The sequence below is a fragment of the Podarcis melisellensis genome, assembly GCF_964234715.1.
Source record: "Podarcis melisellensis genome assembly, chromosome: 3".
Classification (NCBI taxonomy): domain Eukaryota; kingdom Metazoa; phylum Chordata; class Lepidosauria; order Squamata; family Lacertidae; genus Podarcis; species Podarcis melisellensis.
In genome coordinates, this window is record NC_138530.1 from 96,866,816 (window position 1) to 96,889,823 (window position 23,008).

At 44.6% G+C, this 23,008-nt stretch overlaps 2 protein-coding genes across 2 annotated transcripts in view; both read left to right on the top strand.

Annotated features, from left to right (window-relative positions):
• ALKAL2 (ALK and LTK ligand 2) overlaps positions 1 to 23,008 on the top strand; it is a 156,503-nt gene that overhangs the window by 25,050 nt on the left and 108,445 nt on the right. The gene's annotated exons all lie outside the window — the stretch shown is intronic.
• The window catches only part of SH3YL1 (SH3 and SYLF domain containing 1), a 38,250-nt gene continuing 15,355 nt past the window's right edge, over positions 114 to 23,008 (top strand). Inside the window, exons 1-8 of the mRNA XM_081906504.1 lie at positions 114 to 348; positions 6,977 to 7,087; positions 7,966 to 8,079; positions 10,506 to 10,570; positions 15,032 to 15,144; positions 17,168 to 17,296; positions 18,753 to 18,912; positions 22,073 to 22,133. Coding sequence (XP_081762630.1) covers position 348; positions 6,977 to 7,087; positions 7,966 to 8,079; positions 10,506 to 10,570; positions 15,032 to 15,144; positions 17,168 to 17,296; positions 18,753 to 18,912; positions 22,073 to 22,133 — 754 coding nt within the window. The 5' untranslated portion in view covers positions 114 to 347. The remainder of the gene's footprint in view (positions 349 to 6,976; positions 7,088 to 7,965; positions 8,080 to 10,505; positions 10,571 to 15,031; positions 15,145 to 17,167; positions 17,297 to 18,752; positions 18,913 to 22,072; positions 22,134 to 23,008) is intronic.

The following is a 23,008-nucleotide window of genomic DNA, read 5'->3' on the forward strand; positions in this document are numbered from 1 at the left end:
AAGGGGTGGGGGGGCGAAATGTGAAGGATGCGAAATAAAGTTGAAATCTTTTTTTTTTTTTTAATTCTCTTTCAGGAGTTGGCGCCCCGAGCTCTCTTTCGCGGCTTCGACTCCAACGTTAGAAAAAAGAAAATCAGGCGCGTGGTTTAGACGCCTATGGCGCCTCACGCCCGCCCATGCACCTGCTCCAGGTGAGCAGCAGCTGCTGCTGCTGCCTCTTACAAGGCGGGGTCTTTAGAGTGGAACGCAGGGATAGTTTCTGTCGCGAGTGGTTGGCTGCATTGCTGTAGATACTCCCGAGGTTTTCCCAAGCCAGGGGTGGGTGTAGATGGTACCTTCCTGGAAGCAGTAAGTATGCTTGCTTGGTGTGGATATGAGGGAGGTGGGAATTTGGGAGGTGGTGGTGTGTGGGGAAGAGAGGAACTGGAGTTTTGGGAAAGGGTATACGTGGGGTGTGTCTTTACCATATTTAATCCCCAAGTTTCCCTAGTTCTTCCCTGTCTAGTTTTCTAAGTCTAGTTTTTCCCCCCCACATGAGGGGCTTGCAAATCTTTAAAAGAGTGGCTGGGGAAACCCAGCCAGATTTTTTTTTGGGCGGGGGGGGTATAAATAATAAATCGTTATTTAAAAAGAGTGAAACAAGTCCACTGGTAAATTAATAGGACTGCCCTAGTGTAAGTCACTATTAGAATCACAGACTTGGAGTCCAGTTCTTGTTTTATGTTTCTTGTTCAGTCAAAAGATGATTGTAATGTGTAATGGTATATTTATATGGAATATATTCCCACATTTCTATATATAGATCACACACACACACACACACACACACACACAAAACCCTGTCAGGTGGGCAGGGTACAAATACTGCATTATTATTATTATTATCTCGCAAGACGAAAAACGCGCAAGACGAAAGGGTTTTTCGTTTTTTGCGTTGCTTCGCAAGACGATTTTCCCTATGGGCTTGCTTCTTAAAGCCGTTAATACGAAAAAATCGCAATACGAAACAACTCGCGGAACGAATTAATTTCGTCTTGCGAGGCACCACTGTAGGTGCAAACCAGCCAAAATTCCCATTTAAGTTGTATTAACATGTGTGTTATTATATTCCTATTTTTATTCCCGGTTAGATGGGTGGGGTACAAATAATGTTGTTGTTGGACTGAATAGGTGCAAACTAGCCAAAATCCCCATTTATGTTGTATTAATGTGTGGTGTTATATTCCTATTTTTATTCCCAGTCACATGGGTGGGGTACAATTATTATTATTATTATTATTATTATTATTATTATTATTATTATTTATTGGACACCTCTGCAGCGGCCTCTTGGTGAATAGGAGGGACTGCTGGTCTCCTCCCACCTTTGTTCCCGATGTAGATCTTTATTCCTCTCCTCGTTCCTGATAGGTAGATCTTCACTCACCCCTTCTTCCCTGGTGGAGGGTGCTGTTTTGTCGCCTGCTCAGGTGCCAAAATGTCTTGGGGCAGGCCTGATTCCAGCATCCCATTCTCTCAGTAGCCAGCCCCTAAGACATAAACACAGGACCTCGGTCGCAAAAACCAGCGTGGACACATTTTATGAAGAATAATAGGACATTAGATAATGAGACAAGTAGCGTCTCTCCACTTGCCACACTTCCTTCTATTGACATGGCAGATAGTCTGACAATTAGTGGCCGGCAGAAGCTAATGGAGGGTTAAATCACTGCTACAATAAAGCCATTAATTTCTCCATCATCTGCTGTGACCAGCTGTAGGGTTTTTTTTGCCAATGACAAAAGAGTTTGCCATGGTGTCAAAAGTAACCTGGAAATCCAATCCAAAGGAACTATTCTAAATCACTGTGCCTGCACTCACTTATTTTCCTCTGCATGTACCTCGGGTCCTGGAAGGGTGATGGTGAAGAACTGTTGCTTGGTGAATTTTGGTAATTGTTGTTCTTGGCTGCTAATTTTAAAAAAATAAAAATCAATTTATCCTAAGTATCCATCATAAACCTACAAAAGCCAACATGTCTAGCTGTGGTCAATGTTCTCTCCTTTTCTCTGAAATCTGTGGCTTTCATATTGCAATTCAGAATGTTTCAATGTAATCCTCTCTTGGAGGCTTTTTGGCTGAAGAGCAGGGCACAAATGGAATGAGTGAGTAAGTATTGCAGAGTGGTTTACAAACTTTGTTGAGGATATGCCCTCAAACTCTCAGTCTGAGAGAGCAGAGGGAATGTAATAATGTTGATTCCACTGAATAAACTGAAATGTGTGTATTCCGAATACAAATAGGGGGGTTTTCATGTGAAATCCTATTGGCAACATGTGAATCAGTTGCCCTCCCAAAGTATGATATGCAGCCTGCAAGGTTAAGAGAACTAAAAGCAGTCAGATATGACATTTCTCACGTCCTTGTTTTCTTCAGAGTAGGTCACTTATATCTTCACTGCTTGCTAAAATGCCTGTGATCTGTTTTCAGATAAAGCTAACCTTGAATTGGAGTATCACGCAAAGATTTGTTCTGAGGTGCTGGTCTCGTTTTTCCCGACCTCCCATTTTCCTGCAGCGCAGGAAACATACCACCTGGGCTTTTTAAATGTTAGTATGCTGTTTTATAATGCTAAAGCTGTATTTCTGCATTCATTTCCCCTTAAATAGGGAGGCCATGCAATTTTATTTATTTATTTATTTCATAAAATTTATTTATATCTTGGTTGTAGAAGAAAACCTCAAAGCAGTTAACAAAAAAGAGCTGGGACTGCGATTTTTAAAATAATCGAGCTAAAAACAAACCACAGAGCTCAAAACAAGCCATCTCACCACCATCTACTCATATCTGACAGAATGCCTAGTTATAATAATTATTGATAATTGTGTAATGTATTTTGTTTTGTAATGGTTTCAGCTACACCTAAGGAATAATATTTGTATCCATACTAGGCAGTCCATGCAACAAGACCCAAAATAGGCTTTGATATCTTATTTTACTCTACAAAGCCAAGATACAGTGGTGCCTCGCTAGACGAAAAGAATCCGTTCCGCGATTCTCTTCGTCTAGCGTTTTTTTCGTCTTGCGAAGCAAGCCCATTGACAGCTTAGCGGATTAGCGCTACAGCTGTCAAGCGGCTTCCAGTGATCAGCTGTTAAGCGGCTTATCAGCGGAACAGCTGATAAGCGGCTTAGCGGCTTAAGAAAAGGGCGAAAAAAGCGAAAAAAACCTGCGGGGGGATGCAAGATTTTTTTCGTCTTGCGAAGCAACCCCATAGGGAAATTCGTTTTACGAAGCGCCTCCAAAATGGAAAACCCTTTCGTCTAGCGGGTTTTTCGTCTTGCGAGGCGTTCGTCTTGCGGGGCACCACTGTATAACTAATAAGCATCTTACAGAACTAAATTAGTGATAGCAAACTATTGGAAATCTCTAAATACAAACCTCTTCAAAGCTTGGATCTCACAAGTATGGGACATCATTCTTAGGGACTAACTAACCATATACAAAAGAGGCATTACATCCAAAACAAAACAAAAACCCCAGACACTTTCTATAAAGCATGGTATGCCTTTATTGGCTTGGTAAAATTGGTTGATCATTGTTTCCATACGTTATATCACATGCAGCACTATGGAGCAACACCTTTAGTTGACTGCCTATGTTGGAACAAAAGTGACGTCAGTCTTTAGCTGGTATATATTTTTCTCACTTACCAAGCTCTGTATTCCGCCTTGATAACTGTTTAGCAAATCAATAAAAAGCAATTTAAGAAGAGAAAGCGTATTTTACCAAGTCAGGCCTTTCAGTATTGTCTACACTGACTAGCAACAGTTGTCAAGGGTTTCAGGAAAGGTTTCCCCCCCAGTTTACCTGGAGATACCAGAAGCTAGGACCACAGCTGTCCTCTGTTGCATATGGGGACACCTGACTGCTACAAAAACATTGTGTGAAAGCTTGAATTACATGAAAGTTTCATGCTTCTTAGCATTGCTTTCCTTTTTGATTTTGCTTCTGCAAAATATTGCAGTCATCTAATATCTCTGTATCTATGCAGCCACTTTAAAAGATATAAATTCAAGCAAATATTTTCATTCTCCTCTTCTGCTCAGCTGCTGTCATATTATTTTACCCTTCAGCTTTCATTCAGCAAGATTATCCTGCTTAGGGGGGGGATGGGGAGTTCAGTCTGTGCGTACTTAGAGGCTCATTTCAAGCTGTTTCAAATATGAAGGTAATTTGCCGTGAGATTCATAAAATCCTTCTGATAATGTTTTGTCATTTGGGCTGAAATCCTATACCCACTTACCTAGGAGCAAGCCCCACTGAACTTAATGTGACTTTTTCTGAGTAGTGGTAGGTAGGATTGTTAGATTCCCTAAGGACTTGCCTGAAAAGAGATTCAGGGCTGCATTTCATTACTGTTTTGCCTCTATATATCACTTTGTGTGTCCAATGATAAGGTTGCACCATTCCCATAGCAAACATAAAACTGAACTTATAACAACTGATTAAAACATGTGCCTTTTGTGTACCTTGTATGTGATGTTTTAAAAAGGCGGGTATTTACTCAGTGCACTGGTACCTCGGGTCAAGAACTTAATTCGTTCTGGAGGTCTGTTCTTAACCTGAAACTGTTCTTAACCTGAAGCACCACTTTAGCTAATGGGGCCTCCTGCTGCTGCTGCGCCGCTGATTTCTGTTCTCATCCTGAAGCAAAGTTCTTAACCCAAGGTACTATTTCTGTGTTAGCGGAAGCGTCTGTAACCCGAGGTACCACTGTACTATGATTGTGGCGTTGTACAGTTTGAAAGTATAATTGGAAATGTAATTAAACTCTGATAACCATGTGCAGCCAGATTTCCAGCAGACCAATTGATGGCGCTCTCTGTCTCTCTCTATTGCTGATAAGAAAGTTTTGCAAGTCAGTTTTGTTGCGCTGGGGTATAAATTCTTTCCACCTGCTGTGTTCATGTTTTTGTGCTAGACTTTTTGATGACAACCCCCCTTCTTCATGAACAAAAGAAGGGAGACCTCAGAGGTACTCAAAGGATAACGTGATTGGTACAGTGTGTTTACAAGACTATCTTCCACCCAATCCTTGCTCCAGATTTAGTTGTACTGAGCAATTTCATAGGAAGGAGTTTTCTCCATTCTTGATATCTCATGCTCTCCTATCTTTCTGGCTCCTTATTTTGGACACAGCTGACCTTGTACCTAATAGCTGTTTGTATATTAAGTTTGAGAAATATTTCACCTGAGAAATTATGAGCAGATTAGTTTTGCCTTCTGTTATCTTACTGGGTGGATCTTTGTTACTTGAAAAATACTTGAAAAATCTTTACCAGCTCTCATGTTCACTGCCTGTATTATCCTGGTACCATCAGTCATTCCTTTTAACTTCTCTTGAGGTCTAAAACTAAGACAGATGTTTGCGTTGTATTGATGACAAACTATTCTCTGTGAGGTCACCTCTTTCTCTTCAAATCCCTCCTGCAAAACCTGTCGCCTTGGTGAAGTCTTCGTTGCAATCTGCTCATGCATTAGTGAGACTAAAACTAAGCCTTAAATGCATGCAACTTCATGATAGCACATTCTCCCCCCGTGGCCTCTCTGCTGTGTATCTTGTTAGATTGTAAGCTCCTCAAGAAATTCTCTTGTCCTTTCCTATGCTGCAAGCGCAATGCACAATGATGGCACTGTGTTAAATGAATAAAGTTTCTGCAACCATTCCTTAGGTGAAAAGCACCGTATTTTTTGCTCTATAAGACGCAGCAGAACATAAGACGCACCTAGTTTTTGGAGGAGGAAAACAAGAAAAAAAATATTCTGAATCTCAGAAGCCAGAACAACAAGAGGGATTGCTGTGCAGCGAAAGCAGCGATCCCTCTTGCTGTTCTGGGTTCTGGGATAGCTACGCAGCCTGCATTCGTTCCATAAGATGCACACACATTTCCCCTTACTTTTTAGGAGGGGAAAAGTGAGTCTTATAGAGCAAAAAATACGGTATTTCAATGCTACGCCAAAAAATACGGTATTTCAATGCTACGCCAAAAATCTAATGGTTCTGCCACCTAAGCTATTCACATATTTACTTTTGCTTCTCAGTAACTTTTAACACCTCAGTAATACAGATAAAATGTTTTAACCTTTATAGCTCAGCCTAAGTGCCCATGCTTTTAAGTGGCTTAATGTTTAATAAGTGTGGATGGATGGATGGAATGTAAACAATTTGGCTACCAACAATAGGTTTTGTGCTCCATAGACAACATGGTTTACATTTTTATTCTTGTGACATCAATGAAGGACAGGTATTTATAAAGCATTTCAAGAGGACCCAAAAGAATATGATTTTTTTCCCCCTTGGGCTAATGGAGATTGCAGTGGAACCTTATTTATTTAAACCATCTTGATATGCAGTGAGAGCCTCTACTTTGCAGAGATATTCAACCAACACAGCACTGTTAGTCAGAATTCTAATTACAGACTTCAAGCTTCTTTTAGAAACCTGCCTGTTTTCCTGTTCTGTCATATGCTTGACTCACGTAGGGTTCGATATCATCATTCTTGAATGAGCTGTGGCATAATCACTCCAAAGCCATCAACTAGTAAGTCCCTTTGCTGGAACTTATCTGCATTTTAACGTTGCCTGCTGCATCTCTTGGTTGCTCACTGGTGGAATGAAATTGGATCAATTTTTTATTTAGCTTGACACACGCTTCAGAGCTACTGGTGAAAGAATGTGTCATTTCTCCATAGGCTCAATACTCAAAAATAGCAAATTGTACTGTGGAATGATTCTCCACAGACATGTCTTTATGCTGATAATGGAGGAGATAGTGGTAGCATTATATGGTGTTACTAAGCAAGACATTTGTACCAGATTGTTAGGGATGCAACAAATGTTACCAGCTCTTGGAACTAACAGATGCTTCTTACCCCCTTTTGAAATATTCGTGTTTTGCTTACACTACCCCTTTTTATTTCCCCTCCTTTTCAGTGAATAACCCTATACCTTCCAATTTGAAGTCGGAAGCAAAGAAGGCAGCTAAGATTTTAAGAGAATTTACAGAAATCACTTCTAGAAATGGCCCTGACAAGATCATACCTGGTTAGTAAAAGAGAGTTTTTCATCTTGTTGTTCACAACTTCAGTTTGTTTGTTCTTTCTAGAGCTAGGTTTCCCTCTAGTCTTATCTTTGTGAGTTCACCTGATTAAAGGCCTGGGATCTACATTTGGTAACATGAAATGGATTGTGTGCAGATTTTTTCTTTTTTAAAGCCCCGGTTAAATTTTGCAATCCCAGCTTTCTATAAACTGTTTCCCGGAAAGAAGCTGGTATCGCAGTCTAGGAAAAAGCAGTGGTCCAAGGCATGTCCTGCAAATTCATTTGCAATGTACAGTCGTACCTTGCACACCCTGAACACCCTGAAACTCAAACGTTTTGGCTCCCGAATGCTGCAAACCCGGAAGTGATTGTTCGGTTTGCGAACGTTCATTTGGAACCTGAACGTCCGACGGGGCTTCCTGCAGCCAATCAGAAGCCTCAATTTGGTTTTCGAATGTTTTGGTTCTCGTAAAATGCAATCTGGTTATTCCTTTCCTGCCTCTCTGCTTTTAGTAATCAGCGTCACACACAGAAGGGCAAGCTTCAAAACTAACTTGCCCATTGGTCCCAGATTTGAAAGTGAAACTAAAGTCTGTCCCTCAGACTTCATTGACTTCCTTGATCAAGAGTATCAAAGCAAAATTTTGCCTCAAAGTGTCAAGTCTCTGCATAATAGCTTAATTAAATGAAAAAAGCTCTCCCCCCTAATTCGGAGTGGTTAGGGTTGCCATATGTCCAGGAAATCCTGGTCATGTCCTCTTTTTGGTGGCTCAACAACTTTTTCTTTTTTTGCCCAGATTTTTACCTCTGGAAATACAGCAACCCTAGTATTGGTTCTTTTGCCTCCATAATATCTAACTATTTAATTTCATTATTTGCAGCCCACGTAATTGCCAAAGCAAAAGGTCTTGCAGTCTTGTCTGTAATCAAAGCTGGGTTTTTGGTAACAGCTCGAGGAGGCAGTGGGATCGTTCTGGCTCGCCTCCCTAATGGAAGTAAGTTTGCCTTTTCCTCCTTTTAAAGCAGTCCAAATGCTTCTGCATGCAAAAAGAGATGCCTAGAGTTTTTCAAGCTTCAACAGGGCCTGCATGTCCATTGGGATGAAATTGTGAGCTATTATGAATTGGGCATATCTGGCAACTACCCTCCCAGCTGAACGTAGAGGATGTTGAGTCTTAGGCCCCCATCACAAATTTCACTACTTTGAAGTATGTGTCTGTTCATCTGATTATCTGGCTGAGTATATTTATGCATTATAAAAATGGGAAGATAGGGGGTAGGCAGAGAAGGTTAGATCATTCTATCAGGGTTTATTCAGTTGTACAAAAAGAAATCAAACTCATGATGTCCAGGAGCGTAATAGTGAAGTTAAAGTACAGAACCGTGTGCTATTCTCTAGACCAGATTTTCCAACCTAGCGCCCTCCAGTTATTGCTGGATTCTTAACACACATCTCACTTGCCTCCTTCCAATCAGCTCAGTTCATAGAGCATGTGGCTCTTAATTTCAAGGTCAAGTTCAATGCCCACATTGGGCAAAATATTCCTGCATTGCAGGGGGTTGGACTAGATGACCCTTGTGGTCCCTTCCAGCTCTATGAGTCTATCTGTTTAGCCCTCTTGGCCAATTGTCAGGGATAGTGGGAGTTGTAGCCTTAGCAACATAGTTTGGGCACCAGGTTGGAAAGGGTTTCTCCGGTCAACAAGCACCTTGACACCCATTCACACAAACCTCTTATTAACAAGACAAGAAGCCTGAAGCTTTCGCCTCCCTCCAGCAGATCAGTTTGTGTGAAGGCTCTCGTTGAAAACAAAAATCCTAAAACTGAGACAGAATTGTCTTGCTGGTGGAGGCATGTTTCAAAGGCACATATCTGTGTCCTTTTGCTGGCAGGCACTGAGCGCTTCCGTAATCTCCGAAGAATAGCTTGCAAACAAATGTTCCCTTTGTTTTGAGTTTATACTTGGTCATAAAAAGCAGCTTGCAGTTTGCTGTTCTGAAAACACTGCAGATTACATAATGGGAGCATTCCTGTACATGAGAGTCCTGTTCGGTTAGTTCCAGTGACTAAAAATGAGCAGCTCCATGTTTCTTTTAGAAGAAGTATATTTACCTCTGTGGCTCTCCAGGTGATAGGCTTCGGTTCCCAGGTCACATAAGATGTGGTGAGAGAGGATAGGAGTTGTAATCTAACAACATCTAGAGAGGCTACAAGTTCCCTCTTCATATAATAGATGCCTAGTGACATCCTTGGAACTGTATTAAGAACATAAGAAGTTCCTACTGGATCAAACCAATGGCTCATCTAGTCCAGCTAGGGCCGGCCTGCCCATAAGGCAAGGCAAGGCAATAACCTCAGGAGGCAGGATGCCCAAGGTGAGGAAGAATGCATCACTCGCTGCTGTAGTTGCAGCAACATCTGTGGTGCTCTCTTTTGAGGCCAGATCTGCTCCATCATTGGCAGCCCAAATGCCACCTCCGCAACGGCCTCTTGGTGAATAGGAGGGGCTGCTGGTCTCCTCCCACCCTTGTTCCCGATGTAGATCTTTATTCCTCTCCTCGTTCCTGATAGGTAGATCTTCACTCACCCCTTCTTCCCTGGGTTGTTTGCTGTTTTGTGGCCCTCTCAGGTGCCAAAATGTCTTGGGGCAGGCCTGAGTCAAGCATCCCATTTTCTCAGTGGCCAGCCCCTAAGACACAAACACAGGACCTTGGTTGCAAAAACCAGCATGGACACATTTTACGAGGAGTAATAGGACATTAGATAATGAGACAGTAGCATCTCTCCACTTGCAACACTTCCTTCTATTGACATGGCAGATAGTCTGACAATTAGTGGCCGGCAGAAGCTAATGGAGGGTTTGAAAGGAATTTAGTTCCTGTTAAGATTCCCGAACAATAGTTTGTGGCTTGTTTATGTTTCAGTGGTGTATGTAGCACATGATGTGACTTGCCTTACTCGAGCCTTCTAAATTTTACCAAAACTGTCTGGATTTTGTAGTTTCTCCAGCTGTGCATGAGATTCAAAACTGGGAGCAAAATAAAACATTTTGAAGAACAGCTTCCAGCTTTCCTTGGCACACTTTGACATAGACATTTGTATCATGCTTTTCAAAACGACCTACGTATTGTATTAAATACATATTTTGTTTGAACGTGCAGTCTTTCATTTGCAAGTCAGTATTGGAACAAAAAATTCAGCATTGTAGAAATGCCTGAACTGTATGAAGCGATTTCCTTTGAAGTTCTTTTTCTTTGTGAATAAAGCTATGCAGAATAGCATTGGATTATTTGCAAATGAACTTCAAATGCGCAAATCTAATACAGCGGCATCCTCTTTCTCTGTTGCACCTGCCTATCTTGTTCAGTTCTAAAGTAAAACGCTCTGCATGTTCACATTGTGTTTCTATTTCTCTTCTAGTCTGGTCAGCTCCGTCTGCCATTGGGATAGCTGGCCTTGGTGGCGGATTTGAGATTGGAATCGAGGTAAGTTAACGCTGCAATGTTTAGTTAGTTGGTTAGAAAACACGCACACACATTTTGATTGACTCCTAAAACCATGTCTCTAGTTAATTGGGCAGAGTTTTTAAATTATGATGATATACATAGTAAAAATTACAGAGGAGGATCCTGTGTGTGAAAAGGGGCAGAATGGTTCTCTTTTAAGACAGTGCCTGCTGCAACAGTTGTATTTATCACACAGTAACACAGAGAGCATGTCTTCCTCCTTTAGGACTGTTTTTTCCCTCTTGCACGCAAACTTAGGCAGACTTGGTACGTGATTGACTAAAACTCATATACAGTGGTACCTTTGGTTGAGGTTTCTGTTAGCACCCCAAAAAGTCCGTAACCAGAGCTGTGCTTCTGCGCATGTGTGAAGTGCTAAAGAGCGCTTCTGTGCATGCAGAAACTGCACAGAATGCTTCTGCGCATGTGCAAACCGCGCAGAACGTTTGTGTGTGTGCGCAGCGAAACCCAGAAGTAAACACTTCTGGGGTTGCCGTGTTCTTAGCCCGAGAAAACACAACATGAAGCGTTCGCAAGAAGAGGTATGACTGTATGGTTCAATAAGATTTTCTTTATATTGGGCAAGAGTTCTTTTTTAAAGCATTCATATTTGCATTCACATTTATGATACAGTCGTACCTTGGTTTTCAAACAGCCTAGTTCTCAAACATTTTGGCTCCCGAATGCCGCAACCCTGGAAGTGACTGTTCTGGTTTGCAAACTATTTTTGGAAACCGAACATCCTGCAGCCAATCAGAAGCCACGCTTTGGTTTCTGAACGTTTTGGGAGTCAATCAGACTTTCGGAACGGATTCCGTTTGACTTCCAAAGTATGACTGTACTTCTTTATGGTAGCCAGACTGCAAGAGGCTCTGTTGTAGTCAGGAATGGAGATCCCATGCACTTCCAGATGATGTTGGATTTGCAACTCCCATCAGTTTCAGCTAGCATAGCCAATGCTTAGGAATGATTGGAGTTGTAGCCTGGATAGCTCCATTGGTTAGAGCATGGTGCTGATAATCCCCTGGTTACAAGTTTGATGTCCATATGGGGACAGCTACATGTTCCTGCATTCCCGGGGTTGGACTGGATGATTCTCAGGGTCCCTTCCAACTCTGCAATCTACGATTCTGTGAACATCTACAGCATTGTTTCCCAAACTTGGGTCTCCAGCTGGGGCTATGGTTTCCACCCACCCCTCACCACTGGTCTTGCTAGCTAGGGGTGATGGGAGTTGTAGTCTAAAAACAGCTTGAGACCCAAGTTGGGAAGCGATGCAGCCTTACTCAACCTGTGGGTCCCCAGATGTTGTTGAACTACAACTCCCATCATCCCTAGCTAGCAAGGCCAGAGCTCAGGGATGATGGGAATTGTAGTCCAACAACATCTGGGGACCCACAGGTTGAGAGCCACTGAGCTAGAGGGTCAAAGTCCTGTGATACGGTAGCTTAGCAGGGACTTTTGTATCCCATCCTGTGTCTTTCAAGTGTTAGTGATGGAAGAGGAAAAAAAGAGGTTGCTTGCCTATCTGGTACATTCATTTGCCAAACCAAAGCACAGCTATAATGCTTTTCCTTGAGAGTTACGTCCAGAGAAGAAACTTGAACAGGAAGCATGCAATTTGTTTGCTTTTCTGTAAAGTAAGTAAAGAGCTACCCACTCCTGATGATGGATAACTGGCATGGCTATGGAGCTCTGAGATGCTGCCAGCGAGTGTTGTATAAACTTGATCTCTTCTGTGGATGCTTTGTTGACTGCCAACCAGTTCTTGCCCAAGCAGGTAAAAAAACTAGAGCAGAGGGTTGTATGCAACTAAATCCTACTTGGAATAGACCTGTTGAAAATAATGAACCCAAGTCCACTAACTTCAGTGGGTCTACTCTGAATAGTACTAGCGGTGAATACCACCCGTTGTCGCTAGCCAAAAGAAATCTAAACAAAACCCTGGTGGTGTGGTTGGTGTAGTAGCTGATCCATTCTTACAGCTCCCCATTCTGTTGAAAGCTACTTCAACTTGGAAGGAAGTTGGAAGCAGCTGCCATGTGAGGGTGCAGTCGCAGAAGTCAAACTGGAAAGCCAGCTTCCTCCCTCCCACCTACTTGTCTGAGTTGGGAGCAATGCAGCTACCTGTGTTGTACAGCAGGCATAACTAGGGCAAAGCACTTGTCACTTGAATTGTCTCAATTACACTTCACCAAGGACTGGCTCAGCATCTTAAAAAGCAGAGACATCACCTTGCCAACAAAGGTCCGTATAGTTAAAGCCATGGTTTTCCCAGTAGTGATGTATGGAAGTGGGAGCTGGACCATCAAGAAGGCTGATCGCCAAAGAATTGATGGTTTTGAATGATGGTGCTGGAGGAGACTCTTGAGAGTCCCATGGACTGCAAGAAGATCAAACCTCTCCATTCTTAAGGAAATCAGCCCTGAGTGCTCACTGGAAGGACAGATCCTGAAGCTGAGGCTTCAATACTTTGGCCACCTCATGAGAAGAGAAGACTCCCTGGAAAAGACCCTGATGTTGGGAAAGATGGAGGGCACAAGGAGAAGGAGACGACAGAGGACGAGATGGTTGGACAGTGTTCTCGAAGCTACCAGCATGAGTTTGACCAAACTGTGGGAGGCAGTGGAAGACAGGAGTGCCTGGCGTGCTCTGGTCCATGGGGTCACGAAGAGTCGGATACAACTAAACGACTAAACAACAACAAGGACTGGCCCAATGATCGTGGTCTGTATTGTCACCCTCCCGAGTAACATGAAATGATGAAATGTCAAGAAGCTTGTGTGGAGAGTTTTCTCAGCCTAATGTTCTCCCTGCCCCCAGTGGCAGAGCAAGCCAATTTGGTGCCTGGGGCAGCACGAGTGCCCTGTGCCCAGGGGCGGGACCAGCTGCCTGCAGGGCAGTGCCAGTCGGGGTATGACGCTTTGCAGGGCCTCCAAGGAGTCTGCCTGCCTCCTCCCACGACCCTACAGCTGAGGGGGATGCAGTGGGCAGATTGTTTGGAGCAAAGCAGAGCCTGCGGGTGCCCAAGCCACTTAATCACTCCCAGGAGAGATGTGTGGCTCAGGCGCGCTGCAGGCCCCACAGTGAGTGCCGCCCAGCATTTTGTCACCCCCCTCAGTAGTGACACCCAGGGCAGCTCGCCGTTACTGCACCCTCCTTCCTCTGCCCCTTCTCCCCATCCCACCCCAAAAGGATTACATCTTGATTTTCTTTCATTCTACAGCAAGTCACCCTGATTGCTTCCCTTCACTCAAACAAATGCTACATTTCTTAGGCATTGTTTGAAAACAGTGCACTCAATTCAGTTCTGGTTGTGCCAGCGCGAGTCAAGGTGACAAAGGGATGCTTTCAGAATGAACATCTGTATTGCAGTTCTTTCCTAAGGGCTTGTTTACATTTTTGCTCCTTCTGAGATGACAGCTACTTAACTCCCTTCAGTCTCCCATATGATCAAGGGGTTTATCAAGCTAAATGAGGGGAAGAGCACTTTAAAAAAAACAAAAAAAAAACAACTTATGCATAGTAGCTAAAGTGTGGTTAACCCACACCCAAGTTTGGGGGCTTAAGCATGACTTGAAAGCAACTTTTCCAGATCCCACTGGTTTTTGTAGCAGCAAAAAGAAGAAGGGGTGGAGTATACCCAGTTTGATCATTTGATGAGCAGAGGCTGGGCAATAACTCCCTGCTCATGAGCTGATCTGTTTGGATAGCTCGGAAGAGGGTGACTGTGGTGCCCTGTGTACACATGCAAGAGTGTATTAAACAGTTGCCTATTTAAAATAAAGAGGGACGCGTGTGGCGCTGTGGGTTAAACCACAGAGCCTAGGGATTGCCAATCTGAAGGTTGGTGGTTCGAATCCCCGCGACGGGGTGAGCTCCCGTTGCTCGGTCCCTGCTTCCAACCTAGCAGTTCAAAAGCACATCAAAGTACAAGTAGATAAATAGGTACCATTCCAGTGGGAAGGTAAATGGCGTTTCCGTGCACTGCTCTGGTTCGCCAGAAGCGGCTTAGTCATGCTGGCCACATGACCCGGAAGCTGTACGCCAGTTCTCTTGGCCAATAAAACGAGATGAGCGCCACAACCCCAGAGTCGGTCACGACAGGACCTAATGGTCAGGGGTCCCTTTACCTTTTACCTTTATTTAAAATACAAATCCACCAATGGGGTGATGGGCAACCTGCATGATGTGTGTGTCCTTCCACCTCTTTCAGTGTGCCCTGGTCAGACAAATAAATAGCTACCTTCAGTTCTTGTTCCCCAGGATAAACATTCACTGGGATTACTAGATTTGTTGGTTCAGCTTGTTTTCACGAAAGTAGTCTTTCGATAGGGCCTCTTTTTCTATGCTGTTCTGCTTGTAGGCAAACGAAAAAATCTGAGTTCTTTCCTTCTGAAAATAGATTCAACATTCTGCTTTTTAATTTTCTCTCTCCAGGTGTCAGACCTTGTGGTAATACTGAACCATGAGAGAGCTGTTGAAGCTTTTGCAAAAGGTGGCAATCTTACTCTGGGAGGAAATTTTACAGTCGCAATTGGGCCTTTGGGGAGGTGAGTGACACTGAAATGCTAAAGGATACTGAGCTCTCAAAAGCTGTTACCGTACAGCTTTATTTATCTTCAGTAAGCTGAAAACGGTGTTATTGATCATCCAATGAGAGTGGAGTGGAGGGAAAGCTCCAGGGACTTGTTCTAGTTCACGGTGCCTTGAGGAGTCGGCTGTCTGAATGTTTGTTTCCTCATATCAAAACCAGTCTCTGGAGACCGCCTACTGGCAGAGTGGGCAGGAAGATTTTAGCAGGGCTTTTCTCCAAGACAGTTAACACAAAACATCAGCACGTCAGGAACAGCACTAAGCGCTCCTGACAATAATGGGTGCTGTGCAAGGAAGCCTTTGGGCCAGATCCTGTAGATTGTTGCTTACCACCCACTCATGTGACTCATGTCTCTGATTTCCACTTCCTTTCTCTCCCTTTAGTTAAAAAAAGAGAGAGAATTCAAAGGGATACATGGGCACACTTTCTCTAGGATGGAGTTTCCCAAACCTGGGTCTCCGGCTGTTTTGGGGGCTACAATTCCCATCATCCCTGACCACTGGGCCTGCTAGTTTAGGGATGATGGGAGTCGTAGTCCCAAAACAGCTGGAGATCCTTCAAGTCTTTCTTCCCTGGCTCCTAAGCAAGGAGAGGGGACACACACTCTGTTTAGCAAGAGTTGTTTCATGGGGATTGCACTGTTTTGCAGAATCCCTAAAAATTCTTAATAGCACTACGTGGGTGCAAGCAGCTTGCAGCATAAGGTTTCCTCGTTGCAACAGTGTACACTGTGGGCTGGACAGGACTTTAGCCTAGGGTGAAGATCTCTGTTGAAAACATCCACATTTGTCTATATACAAGTAATCCGGTTTATTATCTTTATACACAATTGGATTTGTAGTGGTTTATTCTTATATAGAGTAGTTGACTATTACCACCAAGGATGGGGGCACCACTGGCAGTTCACCACACTGTTCTGCCAGCCTTATTCAGAAGGGGGGAAATGTGCAAATGCAAACACACACACACACACACGAACTCGAGTATTGGTGAAATGTGGTATCCCAAGCTGAGAACAGATCATGAGATGAGATAGCTCAAATAGAGGATGAGACTCTCAGTTTCAGGGTTGTGGGTTTGAGCCCCATGTTGGGCAAAAAGATTTCTGTGTTGCAGGGAGTTGGACTAGATTATCCACCTGGTCCCTTCCAACTCTCCCAAGTCCTCCCATTCTGTGGCTATAGGAGGAATTCTGTGTTGCACTAAGGCAGTTGTTCCATCGGAGCAATCATTTCAGCTTCGCAGACAGAGCAGTCACTCCTCTCCCCCTTCCAGCTCCGCCATAATAATAATAATAATAATAATAATAATAATAATAATAATAATAATAATATATTTATATGCCGCCCTCTCCAGCCAGAGCCAGGCTCAGAGCAGCTAACAGCAATAAAAGTAACACAGCATTCTAAAATCAAATGGCAACCACTGGGCCAGAGTTCTACGAGGATCACCAAAGGAGGGGGTCAGACTGTGCCCTGACCAAAGGCCTGGTGGAACAGCTCTGTCTTTCAGGCCCTGCACAAAGATGTCAAGTCCCGCAGGGCCCTAGTCTCTTGTGACAGAGCGACCACCAGATCGGGGCCACAGCCAAAAAAGCCCTGGCTCTGATTGAGGCCAGCCTAACCTCTCTGTGGCCCGGGACCTCCAAAATGTTTTTATTTGAAGACTGTAATGTCCTACGTGGGACATACCAGGAGAGGCGGTCCCTTAGGTACGAGGGTCTAGGCCGTATAGGGTTTGAAGGTTAAAACCAGCACCTTAAACCTGATCCTGTACTCCACCGGGAGCCAGTGCAGCTGGTATAGCACCGGGTGAATGTGATCCCACGGTGAGGACCCCATAAGGTCCCCAGGGATTCTCCTCCCCCCCCCCGCAGGAGGTAGGGAAGCCCCGTTCCACAAGTGCAAGTCCTCGCACAGGGCTTCTGCTGCTGAGACTCCTGAGCTGGATCCCACCCTCTGTTTTTTCCTCCCACTTAGAAATCTCGAAGGTGACGTTGCCTTGAGAAGCTCTGCTGCTGTCTATACATACTGCAAATCTCGAGGGCTGTTCGCCGGGGTGTCTTTAGAAGGAAGCTGCTTAATTGAAAGGAAGGAGACGAACGGCAAGTAAGTAGCTGGGCAGTTGAGATCGTTCTTCTCAAAATTTAGCTCCTGCTGTCAGAACAGTGTGACAGCACCGCAAAGGGCAGGGTATACATTTATGAAATAATATAATTGGAGTTGTAGTGGCTAGAGTGTCTAATTGAGACAGGACAGACCCATGTTCAAATTCCCACCTGTCCAGGGAGCTCTCCCTAACCTTGGGGGGTCATGATCTCTCTCTAACCTACCACACAAGGTCTTTGTGAGGATAAAATAGAGGGAGGAGGAACTGTGGCCTCTACCGTAAGCTGCTTGGAGTAACAGGCATGCTGTGAATGAAGAAAGAACATAGAACACCTTAAGGAACATAGGAAGGCCCCATCTTCTTCCAGGATTTTGGGCAAGGATATTTTGCACTCAGTCTGGCTAGCAAGAGAATCAAGCACACATTGTCTTCAGAGCATAGAGATAAAAACTGAGCATAGAGATAGCAGCCTATGGCTTTCTAGTTCAGGGCATCCCCTGCTCCTTACTGCTCTTCCTACAGCTGAAGAGGCAGACACACATTTCTGCATGCATATAAGGGCCAGAAAGAGAGACCTAGAGAATGGGCCTTTTCTGTAGTGGCTCCCCAATTGTGGAATTCTCTCCCCAGAGAGACTCGCCTGGCGCCATCACTACATGTCTTTAGGCACCAGGCAAAAACATTCATCTTTACCCAGGCCTGTGGCTATTATAATCATCTATGGCCTGTGAAAGTGTGGGGGAGTGAACTGTTATTAGGATGACTATTTTATTATTAGGCTGTCTGCCAGTATGTTTTTGACTGTGTTTCTATTAGGTTTTTATCACTGATTTTCTGTAATGTGTTTTAAATGTCGTGCAGTGCCCTCGGATCTTCTGATAAAAGAGCGTTGTATAAATTGAATTAATAATAATTAATAATAGATGGGTGTAGTAGATGTGCTTGTGTGTAGAAGTATGGGTGGGGTGGTTCTGTATCTGTGAAAAAGAGAATGAATGGGTGTGGGGGGGGAAATCAATTCCTTTTGGATTTGGCCTCACCTACTGCTAGTGGGCAGTTAAACCACAGAGCCTAGGACTTGCCAATCAGAAGGTCAGCAGTTCAAATCCCCGCGACGGGGTGAGCTCCCGTTGCTTGGTCCCTGCTCCTGCCCCCTTAGCAGTTTGAAGCACATCAAAGTTCAAGTAGATAAATAGGTACCGCTCTGGCGGGAAGGTAAACGGCGTTTCCGTGCGCTGCTCTGGTTCGCCAGAAGCAGTTTAGCATACCGGCTCCCTCGGCCAATAAGCGAGATGAGCGCTGCAACCCCAGAGTCGGCCACGACTGGGGTCCCTTTACCTTTACTGCTAGTGGGCAGTCCTCAACTTCAAGAGGTTGCCTACCCATGGTGAGGGTTCTGCATGAAATTCCTCTTCTCCGCCTAGCAGACTAAACATGACACACATCTTTCCCCAGGTTCTACGGTCGGGACATCCGTGCTAGTGCCATTTTGTACGGTGACATCCCTCCTCCTCCTCTGGCGCAGGACCTCTACGACATCCTCGAGTCTTTCACTCTGCAATATGAAACTCAGGAGGGGAGAAGCTGGATGGCAGTAACAAGGGAACCCAAGAAGGTGTGGGGCAAGCTCATGCGAGTTCTGCTTGGCTCTACAGTGGTACCTCGGGTTAAAAACTTAATTCGTTCTAGAGGTCTGCTCTTAACCTGAAACTGTTCTTAACCTGAAGACCACTTTAGCTAATGGAGCCTCCTGCTGCCGCCGCGCCGCCACACAATTTCTGTTCTCATCCTGAAGCAAAGTTCTTAACCCAAGGTACTATTTCTGGGTTAGTGGAGTCTGTAACCTGAAGCATCTGTAACCCGAGGTACCACTGTATTTCTGAAGAGCCAAGAAAAAGACGCCCTTGTAATAGTGGGGGGCGCGGGGGGAGGGCCTAAAGGCAAAAAGTGTGGCGGTGGGGGCAATGGAGACGATTCTTGCTATGGCACAGTATCCTGCATTCCAGCCACATGCAAGCTGGTGGTTTCTTCACATGCAAGGGGCAAGCTGGTGGTTTCTTCACATGCAAGGGGCAAGCTGGTGGTTTCTTCACATGCAAGGGGCAAGCTGGTGGTTTCTTCACATGCAAGGGGCAATAGCACAGTTCAGGACCACTTTTCGAGCCAGGTGCGGGCATTTGAAGAGCAACGCACAACAATTATGGCACTGCGTTGAGCCGAATGGCTCGGCATATGAGTGTTTCAGTCACCATGGAAGGTGTGTGTGTGTGTGTGTGTGTGTGTGTATATATATATATATATATATGCAGGTTTTGGTGTCCTCGGGTGTCTTCCCGTGTAAAAGTTGGGGTGTCTAGGCGACGTTTCGACGAGGTCTCACTCGTCATCTTCAGGCTGGTGCTTTCGGCTTCTTGTTACTGGAACAGAGCAGGATCTCAGTGTTTGAGTTCCTATAAATACTGTTGAGGGGGTGTGGTGTATAGCCTCCAATGTTCTGGGCAGAGAGGAAGTTCCCAGGCTAGTGTGCCTTTTCTTCTTTTGTTCCTTAATTACTTGAGGGATATCTTGAGTGATTTCTTGAGTGATATCCTGAGTACCACTTAGGTGGGTCATTAGGTGTGGATTGGTTGCTAAAGTCTTTGTGTCTTGACCTCTTGAACTTTGTGAAGAGTTTTTCTGAGAAGATGGCTGTACTGCACTTAGTTGTGCTCTGGCTTGGCTTCGTGTATAGGGGCGAGCTGTGGTTTTGTGGCCTGTGTCAGCCAGATCTGTGTAGGGATTGCAGGGGGGTGCAGCATCCGGAGGTGCCACCATGGTTTGGCTACTGGATGGTGTCTGTAATTTATCTGTGGAGAGGGTCTGGGTTTGGGTTTGGGTCTGGTGTGGTTGATTGGTGATGGCGTTCTGTGTGCCTCTGGATCTGGTGTCAGTTTTTGTGGGGAGGGCTAATTTCCAGATGTCTGGCAAGCGGGATGTGTCGTCACGCTTGTTCATGTTGTGAGGGTGTTTCTCTATCTCGATGGCTTCCATGATTATTCTCTTGTGGTGATGTTCCATGTTAAAGAGCAATTTGGAATCTGCAAAATTAATTTCGTGTCCTGTTTCTTTCATGTGTTGGAAAAGAGAGGAAGTTTTTTCTTCTTTTTTGACGGCATTCTTGTGTTCTGCGATACGTGCATTTATTCGTCTGTTTGTTTGTCCAATGTACGTGGCTGGGCAGACTTTGCAGGGTATTTCATAGACCCCTTGGTTTTCCAACTGGATTTTATCCTTGGGGTTTCTGAGGATATTGGCTATTTTTTGGTTGGTGCAAAAGGCTGTTTTGATATTGTGTTTATGGAGGATTTTGCTAATTTTATCTGTAGTGCCCTTGATATAAGGAAGGAGGGCCATGCCATTGTTTTCTTCTGTGTCTTGGTTTTTGGGGGGTGTTTCTTTTTGGATTAGCTTCGTAACCCTGTTTTGCTGGTATCCATTGGCAATTAACACATTTGAGAGATTCTGTAACTCAGTTGTCAAGTGGTCTTTGTCAGCCAGGCGTTTGGTTCTGGAGATGAGAGTCTTGGCTACGGAGTTTATTTGTGCAGGGTGGTGGTGTGATTGTGCATGTAAGTAGCGGTTGGTGTGTGTTTTTTTTCGGTAGATAGTGTGTCCTAGGGAGCCATCAGGTTTTTTGTAGATTAGGACGTCAAGGAAGGGAAGTTGGTTGTTGGCTTCTATTTCCATAGTGAATTGTATTTTGGGGTGTAGGCTGTTGAGATGTGTGAGGAAGCTATCCAGTTTTTCCTTCCCGTGTGGCCAAATTACAAAGGTGTCGTCAACATATCTGAGCCAAAGTTTGGGTTTGTGTTCTGACTTGTCTAAAGCATTGGTTTCAAAGTGTTCCATGTACAGGTTTGCGATGACCGGTGAGAGGGGTGATCCCATAGGTGCTCCTTCTATCTGTTTGTATCTTTGTCCATTGTGGATGAAGTACGTGTTGGTTAGGCAGTGGTTGGTCAGGTCCAAGATGTATTCGGGGGGATTGTATTTGTTTTGAATGGCTGTCAAGGCTTCATTAATGGGCACTTGTGTGAAGAGAGATACAACATCGAAGCTCACAAGTAGGTCATTAGGATGTAGGTTTTGCTTCTTTATTGTTTCTATGAACTGGAAGGAGTTTGGAACGTGTGAAGAGATGGATTCTGCATAGGGCTGAAGTTGCTTGGCGAGAAATTTAGCTCGCCCCTATACACGAAGCCAAGCCAGAGCACAACTAAGTGCAGTACAGCCATCTTCTCAGAAAAACTCTTCACAAAGTTCAAGAGGTCAAGACACAAAGACTTTAGCAACCAATCCACACCTAATGACCCACCTAAGTGGTACTCAGGATATCACTCAAGAAATCACTCAAGATATCCCTCAAGTAATTAAGGAACAAAAGAAGAAAAGGCACACTAGCCTGGGAACTTCCTCTCTGCCCAGAACATTGGAGGCTATACACCACACCCCCTCAACAGTATTTATAGGAACTCAAACACTGAGATCCTGCTCTGTTCCAGTAACAAGAAGCCGAAAGCACCAGCCTGAAGATGACGAGTGAGACCTCGTCGAAACGTCGCCTAGACACCCCAACTTTTACACGGGAAGACACCCGAGGACACCAAAACCTGCATTCCTGTACCCGTGAAAATCTACGAAAGCATATATATATATATATATATATTCTCACAACCTTTGAGTTTCTTGCACTTGCAACAGAAGGTAAAACATCTCTCTTCCCCCTCCCCTGCCAGGTTAACGAGCAACCGTCGAAGCGACAATCACGCAGGACTCCGGCGCAAACCACACCGGAAGGTATTGTATAACTATCAGCTTTAGCTTTTTGCAGTAAAAAAAAACCCCCAAAACATTCTGATTTTATGTGCCCTGGGTTCTGTTTTTCTCCATAAATTGGTAAGTTTCTTGACTGCCGGCATGAGATGTGTGTGTGATTCTGTGTATGTGCATAAGTCTTGTATAGGTAGGATTTTGCCTTGTTCTTGGGTTGTCTCATTGTTGCATCACCTGCCACCTGTACCTAAAGAGCTCTTCTGTCCATGGTGCATTCCTTGTTTACTTCAAGGAGTGGAGGGTTGGGGAGGCATAGCTGTATACAAAGGGACATATATAGGGGAAAGGGCCACGCTGCTGAACACTGACTCTTCAACCCTGATCTTATGCAGGTCTTCTCAGAGGTACCATATTTTTCCATGTATGAGACAAGCTTTTTTATATTATAGAAAAATGTTGACTTCCGGAGGCGGCGCAAAACGGCAATGGCGGTCCTCTTTACTCAGTGAAGAGGGGCTCCGCGAAAAAGGGTCGTCCGCTACGGCGAAGCGGAGACCCATTCAGATAAACCGCAGGCAGAGCGAGCCTGTGGCCGTGGGACTCGGCGGGTGCCAGAAGCCCCCCCAGAAGCGAGGAAGGGACCTCGTAAGAGGCTCCGGATCGTGAACGGGGGAGCGGCGCTGTGAGTTCATCGCTCTTTTCGCGGAAGTGAAGCCGCGCTGCTGTTGCTGATGAGCGCCGACCTTTCTTCTTGAAAAACATCGAAATTGGCTGCAATCTACCCGTGAGTAAGGGGTACCAAAGAACTGATTAAGGATTAATTTAAATTTGTTTATTTCGGCTGAAAACGGGAGGCGAGTAACAGGAAGTCCGCCTTCCGGTCCTGCTAATCAGAGCAA